The 23623-nt window shown below is 37.2% G+C and overlaps 2 protein-coding genes across 3 annotated transcripts; both read left to right on the top strand.

Annotated features, from left to right (window-relative positions):
• The first annotated feature begins 124 nt into the window (after window positions 1–124).
• Window positions 125–10716, top strand: Ets97D (DNA-binding protein Ets97D). 2 transcript variants are annotated; one of them, XM_076132754.1, is made up of 11 exons: window positions 125–429; window positions 2228–2326; window positions 2734–2852; window positions 3502–3661; window positions 4271–4421; window positions 5105–5230; window positions 5498–5571; window positions 5682–5764; window positions 6259–6400; window positions 7714–7867; window positions 8514–10716. In XM_076132754.1, the coding sequence occupies exons 1-11, from the start codon at window positions 288–290 to the stop codon at window positions 8626–8628; spliced, it is 1365 nt and encodes a 454-aa protein (XP_075988869.1). In that variant the 5' UTR covers window positions 125–287; the 3' UTR covers window positions 8629–10716. The 2 variants fall into 2 exon arrangements, with proteins under 2 accessions (XP_075988869.1, XP_075988868.1); XM_076132753.1 differs by having other exon boundaries at window positions 2731–2852.
• A 2497-nt stretch (window positions 10717–13213) lies between these two features.
• On the top strand, window positions 13214–22681 carry LOC142984739 (fatty acyl-CoA reductase wat-like). The gene is made up of 11 exons (XM_076132495.1): window positions 13214–13238; window positions 13853–14024; window positions 14570–14660; window positions 16116–16238; window positions 16595–16719; window positions 17607–17765; window positions 18723–18829; window positions 19321–19388; window positions 20164–20359; window positions 21385–21577; window positions 22324–22681. The coding sequence occupies exons 1-11, from the start codon at window positions 13232–13234 to the stop codon at window positions 22679–22681; spliced, it is 1599 nt and encodes a 532-aa protein (XP_075988610.1). The 5' UTR covers window positions 13214–13231.
• The last annotated feature ends 942 nt before the right edge of the window (window positions 22682–23623 follow it).

Raw genomic sequence — 23623 nt, 5'->3', positions numbered from 1 at the left:
TTGTGATCATTTTAATAAGTAAAAATTAACGCAAAAATACATTCTTCTTTGATTCTGAAAAACTTACATTTTATCATAAACAATCCAGATGAACTGTCAAAGACCGACAAATTGTCTATAGATTTTCGTTTTTGGCGCACGCGGAAGTGGGCGCTTGATGATTTCCTTTTCCTAAAAATTTCAAATTCTATCAAAAGTTTTGATTAATCGCAACAAAAACAATAATAATCGTGATTTGTTATCATCAACAGTGCTGTGGGACGTGGTAGTGTAGTTTTATTTACAAAATGGAGGTGACAGATTTGAATGATTTGTTAAATGTGCGAGCAATCAAAATGGAACAGGGCGAAAATGGTTTTGACGAAAATACGGTGGAGACATCTGATCCTTTATCAATAATACCTCAATATGTCACGGAATCAGACTTAGGTATGTTATTTACTTGCTATATTTTATAATTGTAGGCTGTACGTAGTCAATTCTCAAGGTTCTTCCTCAAATCATTAATTTGTTATCATTAGTTGATTGGAATCTTCACAACAACCTTATTTATTAAATCTTAACATTAAAGACTTCCTACATTTATCGAAAACAGCATCTTTAATAACTAATAACATCTGAAAACACAGCAAATACCTGAAGTTTTCATGATTAGTTACAGGAATGTCTGCATAAAGCAAAATATTATGAGGCATGAGGAAAAACCGCGAACAGATGTTATTATGCACTTTCCTTGTACATTATTCGTTTAACGTCAAAACAAATCAATATAATGTTGTTATTTGAGTACTTCTGCACTTTCCTGCATCTATTTTAGGATAATATTTATTTGTTGGTTAACATCGGTTTTCATTAACCTAACATGAATGAAGGATACTAACATGAATAAGGAACTACCCAGAAGGAGGAGCCCCGCGAAGCGGGGCTCCGGCGACATCTTCAAAGTCCCATTTATTTACTTTTCGTCTCTTTTGATATTACAGCATGTCGCCGGAGCCCCGCTTCGCGGGGCTCCTCCTTCTGGGTGGTTTAAAAAAAAATAACCACGAAGGCTGAGGTGGGAGCTTCGCTTCGCTCGCTCCCACCTCAGCCTTCTAACCTAACCTACCCATGTCGGTTTGCCAAAAACTCAGTTTTTGGACTTTCATTTTGATTTTGTCGGCGAACGGTCGATCTGATCAAAAAATTCTAAGGGATAAAAAGTGTTTATTTTTAGCCAATCTATACGATAAAAACCAAAAACAGCAACATTTTGAGACTTTTTAATTTTTTAAGTCCAGCTTCCTATAGTAACAAGAGAACTTCAAACCCATTTTGTCGGCAAACGGTGGGTCGGATCAAAAAAACTCAAGGGGCAAAAAGTGCTTATTTTTAGCCAATCTATACGATAAAAGCAAAAGAAACACGATTAACGAATTTTTCAAAAATCGTGAAAAATCCTAATCGCCTTGCACACCCTTTGCTACACTCCAACCGGATAGATTACTACAGTTTATGAATCAATATAATTACTTCCAACAGGATTTATATTTTGTCTTATATTATAAAATTAATTTTATTTAGCAGGAAACATTATTTTACAATGATAGCTGTCTCTGTGGAGCAGACAGTAATTTAGTTATATTAGAGTATTTTTTAACATTTATTTATGTATGGCTTATATATGGCTTTGAATGAGGTTAGGGAAGTCTGTAAGGATATTACCAATTGGCATTATTCTGTGTCTGTCTACCACTCTGGGAAAAATATGTGATTTTACATATGTTTGTATTTATAAATTGTAGTCCGGAGTTTCATGATGCGCCTGGTGAGTGATAATATACATAGGACCCTATTTATTACATAGGACTGACATTGTCATACTGCTATGCTTTTGGGTATAACAAGTGCATTATGTATGTACCTTATATTAGAATTTGTCTTTTTATAGTTAAACTACATTTAAAATTTCATTTCTCAAAAAAATTGTACCTCTACTTAGAATATCTGATAATTTATGAGAAAAATTAGAAACTAGTTTCTTGCAATTTAGTTTTTAATGTCCTCTCAGATAGGTACTTTTTATCTAAGATTTTCCCAACCCATTTAAACAAATATTAATAATATCTAACACACAGCTTGAGTAATATAACATGGGTGTGTTCTCTCAAGTTCAAACCTTCAACCACTAACATGCAAGATGTATATTTGTACTACTTAGTTATCACCAAGTCTTTCATATTTTCAGGTCTAATGCAAACTGGAGGTGAAATACTGCAGGCTCCGTTAGCAGTGTTCTCTGATACTCCTGACGAAGATGATACTATGCAGAGTACTGAGAGCAGTGGTAAGATTATTGCAGTTTTAATGTTATCACTAAACAGATAGAAGACATTCATACATTTTGATATCTTTTCAAATTATTAATTTTTTTTGTATTTGAGACAGGGGTAAAACATTGGAATATGACGTATGATGAGATCATTGTTTCTATATTTTAGACAAGCTGACCCGCGCAGCTCCGCTCACGCTTTCTTGTTTTTATTTAATACCGCGCATTTTCAAATTTATTCACCTTTTACACCTTCTCTGGACTCCCACAAATAATTCAAGACCTAAATTAGTCAAATTGGTCCAGCCGTTCACGAGTTTTAGCGAGACTAGCGAACATCAATTCATTTTAATATAATTATATAGACCGTAACAAGGCTTGTCTCAAACACTTTTGCTAATTACTCTAAATATTTTCAGAAGAAGTGATAGTGCAACTCATGGACATAAGAACAAGACTGTCTCGCCTCCGGGCGATGCTTGAACGAAGGCTGGGCGCTGACCTCTCTGATTACACTTTTTGGCTGCAAAATGCTAAGATGGTAAGTGATTTACTCCAGCTTGTAAAAGTAAAGGATATTTCAGCTTGTAAAAGTAAAGGACAGGGCTTTCTCTCAATTCATAGCAAGTTACACATACATTGATCTTTGTATTATTGATCTGTGTATCATAGTTACATGCTTACTCTGTCAAAGAAGAGATGATATAAATTCTGTAGGAAATCCAGCTGAGTAAAGTTCTAACTTGACTCTCATGCTGACTAAACACTGTATGTGAAAAAGATTGGCAAGGCAGTGGTTAAATTTATCGCCTCGCTATTGCTACTGTGGCGGGTAGTCTCCGGAGCCGAAGGTTCGATTTCGCGTAGAACCAAACATATATTTCTGGATTTGCTGTTCGCAAATACGACAAATAATTTTCTTGGCTGCCTCCGTGGCGCAGTGATTTAGGTCGCCTCGTCGCAACCATTGCCTTAGGAGGTCGTGGGTTCGATTTCCACACGGGACAATTATTTGTGCGATCACTCTGGTTGTACTTTGTGTCCGTCGTGTGTATGTTTGTAAAAGTCCCCGCGACACAAGAGCAATTCTTAGTGCGGGAGTTGTATTTTTTTATAAAAATAAATTAATAGAAATAGCATATCTATATGTGAGAGATGTATGATATAAGAAATAAACTTTAACCTTGCAGTTAGAAAACCACAAGACACTGGTAGAACAGTGCATCCGAGGTGAAGGTGTTGTTCAGGTGAACATTCAGATAAGAGCAGCCGAGAGGAAGATCAACATCCTCGACGTACTCAAGCCTGATGAGGAACTGGTGCAGCTGCCGAACCAGACAGACGAGCATTGTGAGTATTATAGTAATTTTATATGTAGAGCAGTGATAGCCGAGTGGTATAAGTTGACACCTCCCAAGCAAATGGTCGCAGGTTCGAATCCGAGGCAACACGTCAATGACTTTTCGAAGTTGAAGTTATGTGTGTATTAGAAATAATTATCACTAGTTCTAACGGTGAAGGAAAACATCGTGATGAAACATTTTGAACACTTCTTGAAGGCATGCAAAGTCCTAACCCACACTTGGCCAGCGTGGTGGACTTAAGGCCTAACACCTCTCTCTTTCGCGAGTAGATTCTTGTTGCCCAGAATTGGGACTGTGGAGTGTTCATTATTAGTCTTTTTATAATAATATTATTTCCTAATAAATTAGGAACTCGTGGAAATAACAGCCGCACGGATCGATCTCTGTGGTTAAGCTACGCTTACCGAGGTTGTTCTGTGAATGGGTAAAGTCACCCATTCACAGAACAACCTCGGTAAGCGATACATATCGAGTTCCTCCGTGTTTCGGGAGGCACATTGAATTGTGGGTTCTAGCCATTCCGGTGAGACTGGAAGCCGACTCCAATATAGTTGGAAGAAAGGCTAGACTGATTGAAATACTGTTTGTTCTACAGTTCTAGACCTGGAAGAGTCGAGCATGTCCCTGCAGGAGCAGGCGGTGGAGGAGAGCGTGTCGCAGCGCCACGCGGCCGCCGTCAAGTGGGTGGTGGACTCACAGTTCTACTGCGAACATCGCGTCAGGGTGCCGGACGACCCTCATGAGTGGTGAGCAGGCTTTGTACTTGATAGATGGAGGTTTAAGCATGTTGGGAGTGATTTTTAGTGAGTGGGGGAGTGAGCCAGTTAGACATACATATTTAAGGGCGCGTTTCGTGGGTAGTAAATCGCGATGCGCACGCAGCACACCCGCAGCGTCCACGCCCGAGAAACGTGCACGCTTGAATATGTGGGGGCAGTCAAGCTGATTGTTGCACTCAGAAATCAGCTTGACTGCCCCCTTTCGACTTTAGGAAGGAAAAAGGTAGGTCTTGTAAGATACTCTAAACGATTACAGGATGCTTCCCAATGCTTCAAGTGGCAAAGGTGATAAAACATAGTAGGATTCGGGAATTAACGCGAACACGCACTTTACCTTAAAATGCGACCACAGCGAGTGCAACCTGCGCCGAAACGTGAGGCATTTAAGGTAAAATGCGTGTTCGCGTTAATTCCCGTATCCTACTATACATTAAACATGCAACCCGAGAGTTTAAAAATGGTGATAAAACAGATCACGCTTTAAACTACTGTATAGATTTTGATATCATTTGACCCATAAGTAATTTATAATCTAGATTTACCACACTACTGTGTATTAAAAGGGAGTTGTCTTTTTCAAAATACCAAAAAAAAAAATAATACACTGAACTAATTTACTACAAATCTAACATGTTATATTTTAATTCCAGGTCGGTGCAACACGTTAAACTATGGATACAGTGGGCTGTGCGGCAGTTCAATTTGACCGGAGTTAAACTATCTGACTGGAATATAAGCGGAGCGGAACTGTGTACTATTACTAATGTGGAGTTTAAGTGAGTTGATATTTGTAAATGTTTTAAAAAAACATACTAAAATGTACTTAAGGAGAATTATTTATATATACATACCCGGGACAAATATTTGTGTGATGAGCGCGAGTATCTGTTCTGAGCCTGGTTGTTAATGTATCTATATAAGTATGTATTTAGAAGTATATAGGTATGTAGTTTGGAATAAAATGACAGTGTGTGCGTTATCCAAAAATATTTATTTATTTATTTACAGTAATTGTATTAAAAATTAAAATAATATGTTTTCAGAGAGAAAGTGCCATCGGATCCAGGGGACCTATTTTGGACACATTTCGAACTGCTCAGGAAATGTAAATTTATTGGTAAGTTAATGTCTATTTAATAATATTATTGTCAAGTAGCATTAATAATGTCTGTTTTAATGAGAATCTTAAATACACACTAATAACACAATTATTTTGCCATATTACAGCTGTGGTCCAGACAGATGAGAGTCAGCCGGTCAAAGATCCATTAGAAATGCCACAATCTGCTATTAAGAAGAAACCAAAACAGGTAACAATATGAACACTGTCTTTTGTAACTAAGCGCTAGTGTACACTTTTATACTCGTGCCATTACAATGGTGCCAAATGCGTCATAATCAAAAAGATCATAGGAGCGAAGCAAAGTCACAGCGAGCGAAGGTAGTTTTGTAGAAGGGTGGCCACATAGGTGCATTAGAATAACCTTCTTTCCTTTCCATTCCTTTTTGAAAAGACAACTAAAATTGTATTTGTGTCGCGGGGACTTACATACTTACAAACAACGGACACAGAGTATCGCACATAACATTCAGACTTGAAATAATTATTTGTGGATCGCAGCAAAAAAAATCCGTGTGACAATCGAATCCACAACTTCTCGAAACAACGGTAGCGGCGGGGCGACCTCGTTAACCACTGCGCCACGATGGCTGTCATACAGTGTTTTGTCACGCACTCATATAGTCTCAAAATTAATTTTAAATGACATAAAGTTGATGTTTGATTATGTTTATATTTTCATAGGTGGTAATCCGACCTTCAAGTGAGGAAGACATGACGTCATATGTGACGTCACGCAATGGAAACAACGGACAGATACAGTTATGGCAGTTCCTGCTAGAATTATTGACTAGTGCCGAATATTTCCATATTATTCGATGGCATGGTGAGTTTAAAGTTAAATTATTACTAACCTACCCACTGCTGGGCAAGGGTCCCTTTTATATTCATAAAAGACTAGCTGACTCGCGCAACTTCTCTATCTGTTATGAGGACGTCACACGGTAGAATTTTCCGTGATGAAAACGTCACATGGTAGAGTTTTCCGCGATGAAGACGTCACATGGTAGAATTTTCCGAGTTGATATCAAAGAGAAGACGTCACTTGGTAGAATTTTCCGAGATGATACCAAAGAAAAGACGTCACATGGTAGAGTTTTCCGGGTCGATCTCGTGATGAGGACGTCACGAGGTAGAATTTCCGGTTCAATCACGTGATGATGACGTCACATGGTAGAGTTTTCCGGGTCGATCTCGTGATGAGGACGTCACAAGGTAGAATTTCCGGTTCAATCACGTGATGATGACGTAACATGGTAGAATTTTCGGAGTTGATATCAAAGAGAAGACTTCACATGGTAGAATTTTCCGAGTTGATATCAAAGAGAAGACGTCACTTGGTAGAAATTTCCGTGGTGATGACGTCACATGGTAGAATTTTCCGAGTTGATATCAAAGAGAAGACGTCACATGCTAGAATTTTCCGTGATGAAGTCGTCACATGGTAGAATTTTCCGTGATGAAGATTTCACATGGTAGAATTTTTCGAGATGATACCAAAGAGAAGACGTCACATGGTAGAATTTTCCGAGTAGATTTCAAGTAAAAGACGTCACATGGTAGACTTTTCCCGGAAGAATCTATGATGAAGACCTCACATGGTAGGATTTTCCGGTAAGATTCATGATGATGACGTAATCATCATGGTAGACTTTTCGGGAGGTCGTGTTGTACTACGTGTCCGTTGTTTGTACGTTCGTAAAACTCCCGCGACACAAGAGCAATTCTTATGCGGGATAGGTTTCTTTAAATAAATATATGTGTTTTTTTGCATACAACGGCAAAATGTAAAAGGATTCAAACATTTATATGTATCATCTAAAACTGTAGGCGCCCATAGCCAGTTGCGCTCACCGGTCGGCAAACGATCGGTGGATTAAGCAAGCGTTGACGCGGTCATTCCATAGATGGGTGACCGCATAGTGGTATTTAAGCTGGGCGTCTCCGTGCTTCGGAGGGCACGTAAAAAGTCGGTCCCGGTTGTTGTCAATTAAGAAAACAATCGTTAAGCCACGTCAAAGGCCTTCGGGCGGCTTGAACAACTTTGACACTAGGTTGTCCACTAACCATACGATAAGAAGAAGAAGATTTAACAATATCTACAATCTTAGCAAATAAATACATTTATTTAATTTCTAGGTAACGAAGGTGAGTTCAAGCTGTTGGAACCGGAGCGCGTGGCTCGGCTGTGGGGCGCCAGGAAGCACAAACCCGCGATGAACTATGAGAAGCTGTCTCGAGCGCTACGGTACTATTACGACGGCGATATGATTGCTAAAGTGTCTGGCAAGAGGTTAGTATGCATTGGGGCTTAAATTGGATGAATTGGGAAAAATATGTAAAAACCTATTCATATTGATGTAATGGGTGGAAAAAATTAGAGATAGTGGCTGAGCCGATTTTAATGAGTTTTAGCTCGAAGACAGTTTTAATAGAATTTCTTTTTTGAAATACAAATAACAAAAATAACATACTTCTATCAATACGAAATTTTAGCTATGTGAATATTATAATATTCGTTATGGTGGTTAAACCGTTAAAACCTTCAAACTTTGAAGGAAATTATTGTGTTGGTTCGTGTTCGAACCCTCGACCATTAACACGGAACTCGATTGCTGAAACCCTTTGGCTATCACTGCTCTTAGATAACCTAAAATGAAAATAATACATCCCTAGTACTTCAACTAGACAGGCAAACAAGGAAAAAGGAAAAAGCTGCATCCAAATCCGGTAAACCTGTTAATTTGGCATGGTGCAATTCTGGTCTGACTTATAATACTCCTCCATTTTTTGTCGAGATTATAATTAAAAAAGAAATTATAATATAATTTTAAGAAATTATAATATAGTTAAAAGAAATATAACAATTTTAATTTATTAATTTCGCCAACATTTTACCTTACTTGGGAATCAAACTCATGAACACATTTTCCTTTCAGATTCGTATACAAATTCGTGTGCGACTTGAGACAACTGCTGGGCTACGGCGCCGGCGAGCTGGCTGAGTTGGTGAAAGAAGTTCATGAATCTATCAAAGGAAATACTGTGGAATAATAACATAATACTAATTAATTTAAGATATTAATATCCCACTGCTGGGTAAGTCTCCTCCCGGAATGAGGGAGTTAGGCCTTGAGTCCACCACGCTGGCTAAAGGTTGGGGACTTTGCATACCTTCGAAAAATGTATTCAACAAAGGCGAACGGCAGGTTTGTATGAAGAATTCGTACAGCTTATAAAATGTCATGTTTAGGTTTACTTTTTGTTTAAATTGGTAGCTAATATGATAGACAAGCTTATTTTAAAATTATTATATTTTTTAAAGTTGGGAGGTAAAACGTAATGGACATAACGTCCATTTTAAGAAGCCCCGATAGTTCGCTAAATTGCTCAGATGCTGTCAAAACCACAATCCAAAACAATAGGAAATTAGCGGATGCGTAGACGTCAGACTAACAGTGACGTCTCATGAGATTTTCTTTTTCTTTAGTTGTCAACAAATATAAGCCATAGACCAAAATATATTATGTAATTTATCAAATCTTTCTACCTTAATTATTAATTAATCCAGACTTCTAAAAATAATACTCCCAAATAAAAATAAGTGACTTAGCCCCCTTAATAAGTGGTACAAATTCTATAACGAAACAACACCAACTCTAAGCTGTACGAAATCTGCCGATCTCCTTTTATGGCATGCAAGGTTTCCTCAAGATGTTTTCCTTCACTGTTTGAGCTAGTGATAATTATTTTTAATACACACATAACTTCGAAAAGTCATTGGTGTGTTGTCTCAGGTAAATAGCAAAATGATTATATTATGATATCCCAAGTATACTACCCGCATTTAGCCAGCGTGGTGGACTCAAGGTCTAACCCCTCCCTCAATACGGGAGGATACCCTTACCCAGCAATGGGACTGGTATTCGCGCAAACATGTTTAACTAATAGAATTTAACGACTGAAAGGCATATTTATAATGCAAAGATATAGGGGAATTTAAGAATATGCATTTTACCTGAGATATTTTGATGTTTTGGCTCATGCTGTTATATCACGGGTAACTGGGTTGTGGAGGTCCCACAGACAGTCGCTCCATGCAAAATACTGATATTCAGCTGCATCCGGTGAGGCTGGTAGCCGACTCCAACATAGTTTGGAAGACAGGCTAGGATGAAGATGATTTATGGATTTTTAAAATCTGACGTGTTTGCAAAACTCTTTTACGTACACGTGCACGTATGTATACGTTAGGTTTACGACATACAGCGCTATTCTACACGAAAAACCTCAATGTCAAAAATACACCTATTTTCAAAGCTTGAAGCGACTAATAAAAAATTGTATGAAATTATGCCATATTTATTAAAAACTAGTAATATCATATATGGGCTACGCCGTAGCCTGAATATTCTACGCCGTAGAGTATCTACGTCGTTGATAATAATATACGGTATATATGGGAGTGTTGATGCGAATTTAATGAATTATGATTTAGGCCTTGTTTCAAAACCTTTGGATAACTATAAGATATCTTATCACGTAATATAACGATTGTTTTTCACAATTAGACTGCCTTTGTGGCGCAGTGGTTAAGGTCACCACACTACCTTTGCGTCGGAAGGTCGTGGGTTCGATTTCCACCCGGAACAATTATTTATGCAATTCGCAAATAATTGTTTCGCGTCTGGTTGTACTTTCAGTCCGTTGTTTGAATGTTTGTAAAAGTCCCCGCGATATAAGAACAATTCTTAGTGCAGGAGTTGTCTTTAAAAATATATATTAGGTCGGGGAAAAAGTCTTCTCGCATTATAGTATGTATAAACTTGTAATAAAATCTTTTCTCTACACAAAAAAACTCGATATTTGGATACCTCACGAGCTCACTGCAAGAAAACTAATGAACCGTGTACTCATTTGTGTTTCTTGAAGCCAAAGAGATTTTATTACAAGTTCATTCATACTATAATGCGAAAAGACTATTTCCCCGACCTAATATTTAGCAGATAAGTTATCTAGCACTTATAATATGTGAAACTGGCCCATATTCTTGTCTTAGTTAAGTTTTAAGTAAAGTGATATTGTAAATATTAACTATAAGATATTTTGTACAAATAAAGTTTATTTTTGTTTCTTTATAAATATGACTTTTATTCTAATTTTAAGGCTAATTATTATTATTATTAACAGCTTATAATGACCCACCGCAGGGCAAAGCCTACGAATTTAAGGCTAAATGTATATTTTATGTAAATATTCGAAAACGAGTCGACCAATTTTGATGAAATTTTTAATATGTTTAAGAAAGAAAAGAAAAACGCTGGTTCTTGGTTTGAACCAAGAATTGAACCCCATAGAGGGGTTGTCACTATTCTGTGAGACCCTTCATACATAATGCTATGTAAATCTTTGATACTCAAACCAAGAACTTTTATTTCGAAATCTATACTAATATTATAAAGCTGAACAGTTTGTTTGTTTGTTTGAACGCGCTAAGCTCGGGAACTACTGGTCCGATTTGAAAAAATGTTCAGTGTTAGATAGCCCATTTATCGAGGAAGGCTATAGGCTATATATCATTACGCTACGACTAATAGGAGAAGAGTACCAGTAAAAAAATGTTAGAAAAACGGGAAAAAAATTACCCATTCTCTCTTATGTGACGCAAGCGAAGTTGTGCGGGTCAGCTAGTCGGTTATAAAACCAAAACCATGTTAAAGTAAAGCTTAGGGCGCGTTCCCACTATGTCGTGACGACAGATAATCGTGTAGTTTTAAGTGTCGTCGCTACACGATAACAATTTTTGACGACAAACAGTCGTTATAATGGGAACAGCTAGAGACGACATTTGAACTACACGACTATCTGTCGTCACGACATAGTGGGAACGCGCCTTTATTTTACTGGAATATATAAATAAAATCCCATTAATGTCCCACTGCTGGGCAAGGGTCTCCTCCCGGAATGAGGGAGGAGGTAGGCCTTGAGTCCACCACGCTGGCTAAATTCGGGTTGGGGACTTTGCAATCCTTCAAGAAATGTGTTAAAGAACTCTCAAATAGTTTATTAGATGGAATTTGGTCAGTCGTTCTCATAAATAAGCTTACACTATCTAGTAGTTAGGTTAACCAACACTTATTCATAAGATGTAAAATCCAACCGTCTTATTCATAAACACTATAAACATATTTTAGTTAAAAATCTACTATAATATGTTTTCTCTCTTTCATTTCGCTAAGGAGTGAAAGAAACGAAACACTTTATAAGCCTTTCATAACTTCGTATATTTTTATGAATAAGAGGGTAAGTCTTTTAGTGTAATTATCATTGCTCTAGAATATGTTATTGCACCGACTAGCGTCATAAATACGTAATGTATTTAATTAATTATTGTTTACAATGAAAAAAAACATAGTTTTTATAACAAATCTAGCCCTGTGACTATGCCTGTATAAACTTTTGAATATCAATCAATCAATATAATTTGTACTAATAATACAATAGTGCGGTAACTCAAAATACAATTTCTTTCAAAATCGACGAGTAACTTGATTATTACTCCCTTTTATGGGTATAAAAAAAGTGTTTTAAAAATGAAATAGAAGATATTGTTTTGTGTAAAAAATATAAAATTTAGAAAAAAATTGGTATAGTTATATGTAAAGTTGTAGTTGTGTCGATGTATTTTGAGTTACTTCACTATTGTATTATTTAAGTACATTATAAAATCTTCCATTAGTGACTGACTGTTTGACAACGTACAGCCGAAACTACTGAGCGAGAAACTTGAAATTTGGTATGAAGATTCCTTAGGAAGTGTAGAGGAGCACTAAGAGAGGATCTTTGGTAATTTCCGGGTTTATTATCTTTTTTCTTATTCAAAAACATTAATAAAAAAATCGACCACTTTTCGATGACTTCGACCCCATAAGGGGGTGTAATTCCACGCGGGTGGAAAGTAAAAGAAAAGAAAAAATCACTTCCTTCGGGGTGGAGTTTGCCTAAATCCTCTCTTAGTGCTCCTCTACACTTGCTAAGGAATCTTCATAGTTTTCAAGTTTCTACGTTCGGTAGTTACGGCTGTGCGTTGTCCATCAGTCAGTCAGTAACAGAAGAGTTTTATATAATTATATACTAGCTGACCCGCGGAACTTTGCTAGCGTCACATAAGAGAGAATGGATCATAACTCATAATTTCCCCCGTTTTTGTAACATTTGTTACTGGTCTGCTCCTATTGGCCGTAGCGTGATGTTATATAGCTTACCTCAAATAACCCCCGGTTCTGAGGTACATTTAGCGGTAGTGTTTCATAAAACAATAACGCTATTGTATAGATAAACTACCGCTAAATGTACACAGAAACCGGGGGTAAATAGGCTATCCACAATTTTTTTCTTCAGTTCTCACCAGTAGTTCCTAAGATTAGCGCGTTCAAACAAACAAACTACAATTTTATAATATTAGTATAGATAGTGTTAGTCTTTCTAGAAAACGGAAAGCACTAATATATGCCTATTTAACTAAGTTGTAAGTAAAACAGTACTAAAGGGTACATAACTAATGTTATTTATGATTCTAGGTAATGCATTGCAAATATATTGTAGAGCTAATAAATAACTAGTCGTTTGTTAAGTCTCGATAAATGCATACTTAAATATGGCCGGTAAGTGGTTTTTAATAAAAAATAATGATTCAATTCTTCCTGTGTTGCTGATGATAACGTGGTTCGATAGATTTTTCCAAATTTTATTTGAGTACTCTTAACTGTGAATCGGAGTTTGGTAATGTGCTTGGTATATGGCTATTGCCCCTAATACGCGGAATTAACATTGAGAATGGCGAAAATGTTGTGTTTTTTGTACACCTCATACACTTTAAACAAAACCTTCCAAGTGCGACTAGGACTCGCGCACGAAGGTACTCCGTACCAAAAAAATACGAAAAAACACGTTTATTGTATGGGGACCCACCTTAATATTGTTTTTTAATTTTTAGTATAATTTGTTGTTATAGCGGCAACGGAAATACACCATTTGTGGAAATTTCAGCTTCCTCGCTATCACGGTTTATGAGATACAGGAACCGGAACGGAACCCTAAAAAGGAGTCAATTAACTTACATACACTACAAATCAAATAAAGTTACGCATTGGATTTAAATTTGTATTTAAGTAAAAGCACATTAGTGCGTCAGCTTTAAAACCATCAAATTCGATCGTTCCAGCAAAAATTATAAGGAATTAAACTAGACTACTACTACTCTATTTTTATTTTTCAGACATAGACCCAGCCTTAGCAGTAGAACTGGCTGCCTTAGAGCATCAGAAACCTATGAACGATGTGATAGACCGCGGCGATTCTGACGTACAACAGTTTTATTACGGAAAGACCATCTTTATAACAGGAGGCTTCGGATTTATTGGGAAACAGCTTATTGAGAAGCTACTGAGGTGAGTAATAGCTACCTATGTATATCTTTATATATAAAATTCTTCTGTAAGTGTGTATGTCACTGAACTTCTCTTAAACGACTGGACCGATTTTGATGAAATTTTTTGTGTGTGTTCAAGGGGATCTGAGAATGGTTTAGATTCACAATTTTGTCCGCTGGACAATGTTTTTTTGACGTGTAGACAGGACAACGTCTGTCGGGTCCGCTAGTATATGTATAAAAAACTCTTCTGTTACTGACTGACTGACTGATGGACAACGCACAGCCGAAACTACTGAGAGCAGAAAGTTAAAATTTGGTATGAAGATTCCTTAGGAAGTGTAGAGGAGCAGCAAAGGGTGAAAGGGTGTAATTCCACGCGGCCAAAGCCGCGGGTGGAAATCTAGTAAATATTATAAATGCGAATGTAACTCTGTACATCTGCTCTACATACCTTTTTATCCCGGATATTGTACAGGAACGGGAACTTTGCTTGTAATAAACTACATGACAAGCTGAGGAATTCAGGGGAAATTATAAATTGTAATATTTGTTTTATTTCAGGGCGTGTAATATTAAGAAAATATATATTTTGGGAAGATCGAAGAAAGGGAAAACGGTTCGGCAGAGGCTTGATCATATGCTGACTAATCCAGTAAGTAAATATTATTTATTCTTTAAATTATACGAGAATTAACTGCAAGTGGTCACCTCGCCACAATAACCGTAGCGCCGCGTGTGGTTGGTTCGAATCTCACTCGGGACAAATATTTGTGTGACGAGCATGAGTATATGTTCTGAGCCTGGTTGTTAATGTATCTATATAAGTATGTACTTACAAGTATATAAGTATGTTTATCAGTTATTTAGTTACCAGTGTACAAGCTCTGCTTAGTTTGGAATCAAATGACCGTGTGTGAGTTGTCCAGTAATATTTATTTGATATTTAATTAAAGTGATTTTTTTTACTTGAATTATTTGACGTTACACGTACACAGGCCAGCTGAATCAACGAAGAGCATCAAGTGCAAAATACACGTTCCAAGCTTCAACCTGCAATTTCGTTCGCGTGAAAAGTTTTCATGGGATGAAAAGTATTTTACATAAACTTCTTTCTTCTCTCGAGGAGGGAGCTTCAGTTCACCACGCTGGCCATATGCAGTTTGGGGACTTTGCCTACCTTCAAGAACTGTTCTAAAGAACTCTCAGGCATGCAAGGTTTCATCACGATGTTTCCTTCACCGTTGGAACAAGTAATTTATTTTCTAATGCTCCATATTTTGCTTGAAGGAGGTGAATGCATGTCACATAGCTAGGTGACCTATTTTAAATCTAATTTATGTCTAGGTTAGAATATGTAATTAGTCATTTGAATACAAAACGGGAGCATTTAGTATCAAATGTCAATGCAGGCATTGTTCAATGCATTATATTATTATAGTCTCACGTGAATTCACTCGCGTAAAAATAGGACAAAATAATAGTACCAAGTCCATGTTTTACTTACTGTAATTCAAATGCTTGAAAGTCTGACAACCAGTTTGACCGAGGGGTATCATGTTATAGCCCAGGGAACTGTGTTGTGGAGGTCAGATAGACAGTCGCTCAATGTAAAACACTGGTATTCAGCTGCATCCGGTGACACTGGGAGCTGCCTTCAGTATAGTTGGACGGAAGGCTAGGATTATTTTTAAATAATAGCATAAGATCAACCCTAGATATCAACCTAAAACAATATTGTTCATAAATAAAAATAGCACTGAAATAATCACACACGGTCATCTAATTCCAAACTACATAAGCAAAGCGTGTACTATGATAACCAAACAACGATAAACATACTAATATACTTCTAAATACATATGTATATATAGCAAAATTTATATCCAGGATCAGAACAGATACTCATTCATACTCTTCACACAAATATCTGAAGAAACATTTAGAAAAAGTTTCATTTTTTTTTTAAGAATTAAATCATTCTATATCAAAGATTTGCGTAACCTTTTGTACGAAGGGCCTAATAAGTATCATGTACAGATAGAGCAGTATTGCTTCATGAAAAATATCACAATGACGATATTTTTATAGCAATTTTAATTATTTTCAGGTTTTCGATCTGCTTCGTAAAAAACAGCCTTATTTTGCTGATAAACTAGTACCAATTGAAGGGAATGTTGAGGACATTGGGCTCGGCCTGAGCGAGAGAGACAGGAATATAATAACTGAAGAGGTAATACAGCTGTAAATAATAGATAGTATTGAGGCATTCATAGCCAGTTGTGCTCACCGGTCGTTAAACGATCTGTGGGTTAAGCAACCATTGCCGCGGTCATTCCATAGATGGGTGACTGCCTAGTGGTATTTGAACTGGGCGTCTCCGTGCTTCGGAGGGCACGTAAAAAGTCGATCCCGGTTGTTGTCGATTAAGATAACAGTCGTTAAGCCACGTTAAAGGCCTTTGGGCGGCTTGAACAACTTTGACACTAGGTTGACCACTAACTATACGATAAAATAATTATAAATAGAACTGTTTTACAGACAGGAAGACCAGTAATAGGTTTATTATTACTTTATATCATTTTTCAGGTAGAAATAATATTCCATGGGGCTGCGACAGTCAGCTTTGACGAGCCTCTACGTAAAGCCACCAGAACTAATGTTAGAGGCACGAGAGAAACCATACAGTTGGCTAAGGAATGCCGTCATCTTATGTAAGTAGTTGTAGTTAAAATCATTTATTAATTCAGGTCAAATATTGACACTTATGATAGTCGTTACAATTACTGAATCTACCACTAGCTCGGAGAGTAGAGCCTTATGAGAAGAGCTAGCCACAAACTCACGGCTACTTTTTTCAATCGCCAAAAGTTTTACAATGTGGTTGATACAATAATTGATCATTTGAGGAGCTGCCAACAATCAGCGATGTAAACTAAACAAATTAAGGACAATAAATTAAGACAGATATTTTTTAGGAAAACTGTTAGTGATTGGTATAGAAATGTCAGGATTTCGAATATGCACAATCCATACTAATATTATAAATGCGAAAGTAGCTCTGTCTGTCTGTTACTCAATCCCGCCTAAACTACTTAACCAATTTGCATGAAATTTGGTATGGAGATATTTCGATACCCGAGAAAGGACATGCTACTTTTTATCCCGGGAAAATGACGCATTCCCATGGGAAAATTCATGTGGCAGACGAAGTCGCGGGTAAAAGCTAGTACTCTGATAAACCTTTCCATTTCAGCAAATGATAGCCGAGAGAGCAGTGACAGCCGAGTGGTATAAGTTGACACCTCCTACGCAAGTGGTCGCAGGTTCGAACCCGAGGCAACACACCAATGACTTTTCGAAGTTATGTGTGTATTAGAAATAATTGCCACATGCTCCAACGGTGAAGGAAAACATCGTGAGGAAACTTTGCATGCCTAAAATTTGTTTATAACAATTATTGAGGGCATAAAAAGTCCCCAACCCGCACTTGGCCGGCGTGGTGGTTTCAAGGCCTAACGCCTCCCTCATTACGGGAGGAGACCCTTGCCCAGCAGTGGGACATTAATGGGTTAAATTTATTTTATTTATTCCATTTCAGCAAATTCGTACACATATCTACGGCATTCACTCACGCGACAAAAGATCGTACTCACAAAGAGATTCTGGAGCAGTTCTACCCGTGCCCCATTCCTCCGGACATCATCATCAAGCTGGTCGAAGAAGTGGAGGAACAGAGAATTGATTCTATTACTATGCAGTAAGTTTTCACTTAAATATGTTTGGACAATTGGGTAGTTGCCTGGGTTAACGAAAAAATATTAAACTCGTACTTGTAAAAGGTTTATCTAAAATGCTCAGGCTATGTAGCTTTTTTCGTAAATAACGTTGAAATTGTAATTATTACAGACTGAAACATTTTATTAGACACTCATTTGATATCAACGAAAATCTGCAATTGTGACGTCACTACGTCGTATTTCTATACTAAAATGTTTTTTTGACATTTCATAAAGAGTAGCTGATTTGACTGGTAGGCAACTACCGTATTCACGGTCATTTGGTTTTTAAGGACATCTCTCGCTATTTGTTTTGCTCTTGTGTCGCGGGGACTTTTACAAACATACATACAACGGACACAAAGTGTTTGATCGCACAAATAATTGTACCGTGTGGGTATCGAACCCCGATGGAATGCTAGCGGCGGCGTGGCGATCTTAATCACTGCGCTACGGAGATTCGGATTCTAAACTAAGCAGAGCTTGTACTATGGTAACCAGATAACTGATAAACATACTTATATATTACTAAATAGATATCTATATAGATTAATCTAAGCTCTTTACATTTTATCTAAGCTCAGAACAGATACTCGAGCTCATCACACAAATATTTGTCTCGTGTGGCATTCGATCTCATTATACATATGTTTAATTTAATCCATTAGTTTTGAATTAAAGATGAGGCCAAACTTTGTGTTTTCCCTTGCATCTTTCAAGAACAGTTCTAAAGATTTAAGCATGCAAGGTTTCATCACGATGTTTTACTTCACCGTTAGAACAAGTGATTTCTTACACACATAACTTCAAAAGTCATTGTGGTTCGGAACCTAGACCACTTGCATGAGAAACGAAAACTTATATAACTCGGCTATAACTGCAAAATAACAAATAGACAAATATAGCACCGCCATTTGACTATGCTTATAATTCCATAGGTTGATCAAAGGTTGGCCCAATACATACACATTTACGAAAGCAGTCGCCGAAGAGTTGGTCAGAACTACCAGTGATCTACCTGTTTGTATAGTAAGACCTCCTATCGGTAAGTACAATAATTATAACCTTATAACGTTTGTTCACTCCCCCGTTTGGGAGGAGACCCTTGCCCAGCAGTGGGACAGTAATGGGTCAAAAAAAAAACTTTTTATTGACTGCCTCCGTGGCACTGTGGTTAAGGCCGCCATGCCGATACCATTGCGTCGGGAGATTGTGGGTTCGATTCCCACACGGAACAATTATTTGTGCGTTCCACAATTTGTGTTGTCCTGTCTGGTTGTACTTTGTGTCCGTTGTTTGTGTGTTTGTAAAAAGTCCCCGCGACACAAGAGCAATTTTTGGGGCGAGAGATGTCTTTAAAAAAAAATCTTCCTTGGAAAACGCATTATCCATTGGTGAAAATCTTGAGTTTTGGTTGTACCTATTGTATGTATATTTATGTAAACCCCGCGACATAAAAACAATTCTTAGTGCGGGAGATATGTCATGTATGCTTTTAAATTTAAAAAATTACTTCAAGTTATCTATAATTTTCAGTGATTCCATCTTATTGTGAACCGAAGCCTGGATGGTTGGACTTCAGTACGCTAGCTGGGCCTAGTGGTGTAAGTAGACTGTCAGCGTATAATGAAGCTTGATACCAAATCTACAACTATTTCTACGCCATATATTACCAAAATTCAAGATTTAGCCGTGAAAGCTTATTAAACAGACAGACATTCTAATATTAGGTCGGGGAAAAAGTATTTTCGCACTATAGTATGAATGAACTTGTAATAAAATCTCTTTGGCTTCAAGAATCACAAATGAGTACACGGTTCATTAGGTTTCTTTCAGTGAGCTCGTGAGGTACCCAAATATCGAGCTTTTTTGTGTAGAGAAAAGATTTTATTAGAAGAAAGGATTTTTCCCCGACCTAATATAACATACATACATATAATAACGACTTTAAAATCACAACGATCTCTAATAAATCTTATTAACCTTACTTATTGTTACTTTTAACAATATTGACAAGATGTGTGGATGTGGAAAGCATAATAAGTATGTAAGGATCATAGCAAGTGGCGTTCTTTGGTCTCTACCTCCCTACATAGGAAAAAGGCGTGATTTTATTCTAGCTTTTGCCCGCGACTTCATCCGCGTGGTTTATATAGGGCAGAATTTTCATACAAAATTTCATCCCTGTTTTTATCCCCTGTGGGAAGAATGGATCAAAATCCTTTCTTAGCGGATGCCTACGTCATAACATCTACCTGCATGTCAAATTTCAGCTCGATCCGTCCAGTGGTTTGGGCTGTGCGTTGATAGACCACTATGTCAGTCAGTCACCTTTGAATTATATATTATTATATTAAGGTTATACCTTTTTTCTTTCAGATCTACCTAACTATAGGTCTAGGTATACTCCAAGTGTTTTGTGTGGATGGTACCGTGAACTTAGCTATGACTCCCATAGACTATGTGAACAACGCCATCATCGCGTCCGCCTGGGATTCCTCCCAGAGGAGGGGGGAGGGAGAAGAAGAAATACCTATTTATACTATCACGAAGAAAGAAAGATTTTTACAGTGGAGTAAGTACTTACACATCTATACTAATATTATCTATACTAATATTATAAAGCTGAAGAGTTTGTTTGTTTGAACGCGCTAATCTCAGGAACTACTGGTCCGATTTGAAAAATTCTTTCAGTGTTAGATAGTCCATTTATCGAGGAAGGCGATAGGCTATATAACATCACGCTACGGCCGTTAGAAGCGGAGAAGCAACGAAAAATGTTACAAAGACGGGGTAAAATATGACCCATTCTGTCTTCGGTGACGCAAGCGAAGTTGCGCGAGTCAGCTAGTATAACAATATTATGTTTGTTATACATACCTGAAGGTGTAGATAGAGGTGTATGAAATACCCGCATTTCGTTATTAACAATGTTAGTCCCATGTAATAGGGGGCGAGCCTATTGCCATTTATCGGGCACGTTACTAAACTCCGTTACCATTGATAATTAAATTAGAAAAACTCATTAGCACTTAATCGGAAATCAGTTTCGAGATCCCCTGATCAGTCAAATTCGAAATTAAAAAAATAATTAATTTGAGCCAAATACAGACATTTTACTTGTTTAGAAGATAAAGTCAATGAAAAGAGCTACAAACTTTAGATATTTTTAATAGCCAAATCGTTTGTTCTCCCCATTAACGAGGGAGAGGTTAGGCCTTGAGTTCATCACGCTGACCAAGTGTAGGTTGGGGACTTTGCATATCCATAAAAAAGGTACCAAATAACTTTAAGGCATTCAAGATTTCAACAGTTTTTAGGGTACCGTACCAAAAAGGTAAAAACGGAACCTTATTACTAAGCCTCCGCTATCTGTCTCCAGGCTGTATCTCATAAACCGTGATAGCTAAAAAGCTGAAATTTTAACAAATGATGTATATCCGTTGCCGCTATAACAACAAATAAAAATTTAAAGAAATAAAATATTAAGGGGGGTCCCCATACAAAAAACGTATTTGTGCGTGCGAACCATTCGTGCGTGAGTCCGACTCGCACTTGGTCGGTTTTTTTACTAAATTAACTATAAAATATTATTTCTAGATTTCCTAGGCCACAACATGCGTACTAAATGCATTAACTTATCAACTCCTAAAGCGGTTTGGCGCTGTGAACTTCTTGAGACGAAGAATAAGTACCTCTATACGATATTGGCCTTCTTGTTTCACTATATACCGGCCTTTCTTCTGGACGTGGCCTGCAGTATCCTCGGGAGAAGACCTAAAGACATATCTTCGTAAGTAATTAAATAATAATTCTTTATTAGTTCTCTTACACAGAAATTACAATTTATATGTCCTTATATGGCTACTTATATGATAACATGGTGCAACAGTTTATCTTTGTGAGATACTGGTATCTGTACTAAGAGTACCTGTGTAACAAATTATCAGCCTCTCCAGTCTCTAAACATGGGAACGGTACCATTTTATCAGAGTACTAATCTTTTTATTTCAGACAACCTCCCACACTAAGATTGCGTCTTGTGTCGCGGGGACTATTACTTTAGACAAACACACAAACAACAGACACAAAGTACAACCAGACCCGGAACAACTATTTGTGAATCAATAATAAATAATTGCTCCGTGTGGGAATTGAACCCATGACCTTCCAGCGCAATGGTAGTGACGTGATGGTATCCATAGCACAATGGTTAAGATACTTTTGCATCGGAAGGTCGTAGGTTCCATTCCCACATAGACCAAAATTTGCGTTTTTTTTTTTTTTTTGGTTAATTTATAATATTACTCATTATCCGTGATGTCATTCGCAGCGCAGTAGTTAAGATAGTCGTCACGCCAATAATAGTGCGTTGGGAGGTCGTGGGATCGATTTCCACACGGAACAATTATTTGTGCGATCCACAAATAGTTGCTTTGGGTCGTGTTTGTATGTTAAAATTAAATGTTCCCGCGACACAACAGCAATACTTATTGCGAGATTTGTCTTAAAAATGATTAATAAATCTTTTTTTTTCAGTTTCGTAGACGTATACAGAAAGATAGACAAATTGGCGGACGTCTACCACTATTTTCTGACAAACGAATGGTATTTCAAAGACGATAATATTCAAGCGATGTTAAAACGTCTAAGCCCAGCAGACAAAGCCATTTTCAACTGTGACTTAATGACTATCGATTTGCAAGAGTATGTTCGAATCTGGGCCGTCGGTTTACGAAGATTTATCATCAAAGACGGACTGACGGGCACTGAAGCGGCTAACAGAAAACAGGTGTATTTTAGATATTTAAATTATTTTGTTGTGTTCCTGTATATGTATGTAATTTGGTGGATAGCTAGTTCAATATTTAGGTGTGCTGCAAATATATTTTTGTGATATGTTTTATATGTTTTATTTCACTACTACATTTCAATAATTTAATAGAGAGCCTCGTTAGCGGAGGTGTACAACATACTGAACATAATTTTTTTGTGACTCAAAGGCCTATAGATGGTTTTCTATATTCTTTGTTTTCGAAATACACAGCTTTTTCTTTTTTTTCAACCGGTGACAGCCCCACTGCTAGGCAAGTGTCTCCTCCCGAACGAGGGAGGGGTTAAGCCTTAAGTTCACTACGCTGGTCAATTGCAGATTGAAACTTTGCATACCTTCAAGAAATGTGTAAAACAACGTTTAGGTTACATCACGATATTATTTCGAATACACACATACTTACATTGGAAAAGTCATTAGTATGTTGCCCCGGGGTGTTAACTTATTTGCCCAGTTAGTTTATTGCATTTTGACATATATTTGTCATACAGCAATAATCATTATGCATGACACGCATATTGCTGTATGACAAAGAGGTTTTTTTGGACAATGGCCGCCTCCCCGTGGCTAGTGGTGATAATTTTGTCATATTTTGAGAAATCTAGGTTACTAGGACTTATTTTAAATACTTGGACAACTCACACATGGTCGGCTGATTCATAACTGAACTTACCACTAAGTCTGGGGTTCGATTTTAGTAAAAGTAATATTAGTATTTTCAAATTTAAATAAAATGTTTTCAACATTAGCCCGGAGTTTGATAACGTGCCGGGTATAAGGCAATAGGCTCGCCCGTTATTACATGGGACTAACATTGTAAATACCTAAATATTCGAGTAAAACATGCATGAAGTTATAGAAAAGAGCCTAATTAATGTATTTTGCAAGTCTATTTATTGTATGCTACATGTAAGAATATGTAATCGAAGATATTTGATTACTTGACTTACCCCCGGTTTCTGAGGTACATTTAGCGGTAGTTTATCTATTCAATAGCGTTTAAAC

The sequence above is a fragment of the Anticarsia gemmatalis genome, chromosome 28, assembly GCF_050436995.1.
Source record: "Anticarsia gemmatalis isolate Benzon Research Colony breed Stoneville strain chromosome 28, ilAntGemm2 primary, whole genome shotgun sequence".
NCBI lineage: Eukaryota > Metazoa > Arthropoda > Insecta > Lepidoptera > Erebidae > Anticarsia > Anticarsia gemmatalis.
Note: the sequence above shows the minus strand (reverse complement) of the source record. Positions and strands in the feature narration are given on the sequence as shown.

What these genes read in the sequence shown, in the direction of transcription:
- LOC142984739 (XM_076132495.1), top strand. An exon ending in CTTATTGAGAAGCTACTGAG is followed by an intron (nt 14,025 to 14,569) that starts GTGAGTAATAGC and finishes GTTTTATTTCAG; the next exon opens with GGCGTGTAATATTAAGAAAA. An exon ending in ATTGATTCTATTACTATGCA is followed by an intron (nt 17,766 to 18,722) that starts GTAAGTTTTCAC and finishes ATAATTCCATAG; the next exon opens with GTTGATCAAAGGTTGGCCCA.
- Ets97D (XM_076132753.1), top strand. Translation starts at nt 288, where the DNA reads ATGGAGGTGACAGATTTGAATGATTTGTTAAATGTGCGAGCAATCAAA. An exon ending in GAACCAGACAGACGAGCATT is followed by an intron (nt 3,662 to 4,270) that starts GTGAGTATTATA and finishes TTTGTTCTACAG; the next exon opens with TTCTAGACCTGGAAGAGTCG. An exon ending in CAGGAAATGTAAATTTATTG is followed by an intron (nt 5,572 to 5,681) that starts GTAAGTTAATGT and finishes GCCATATTACAG; the next exon opens with CTGTGGTCCAGACAGATGAG.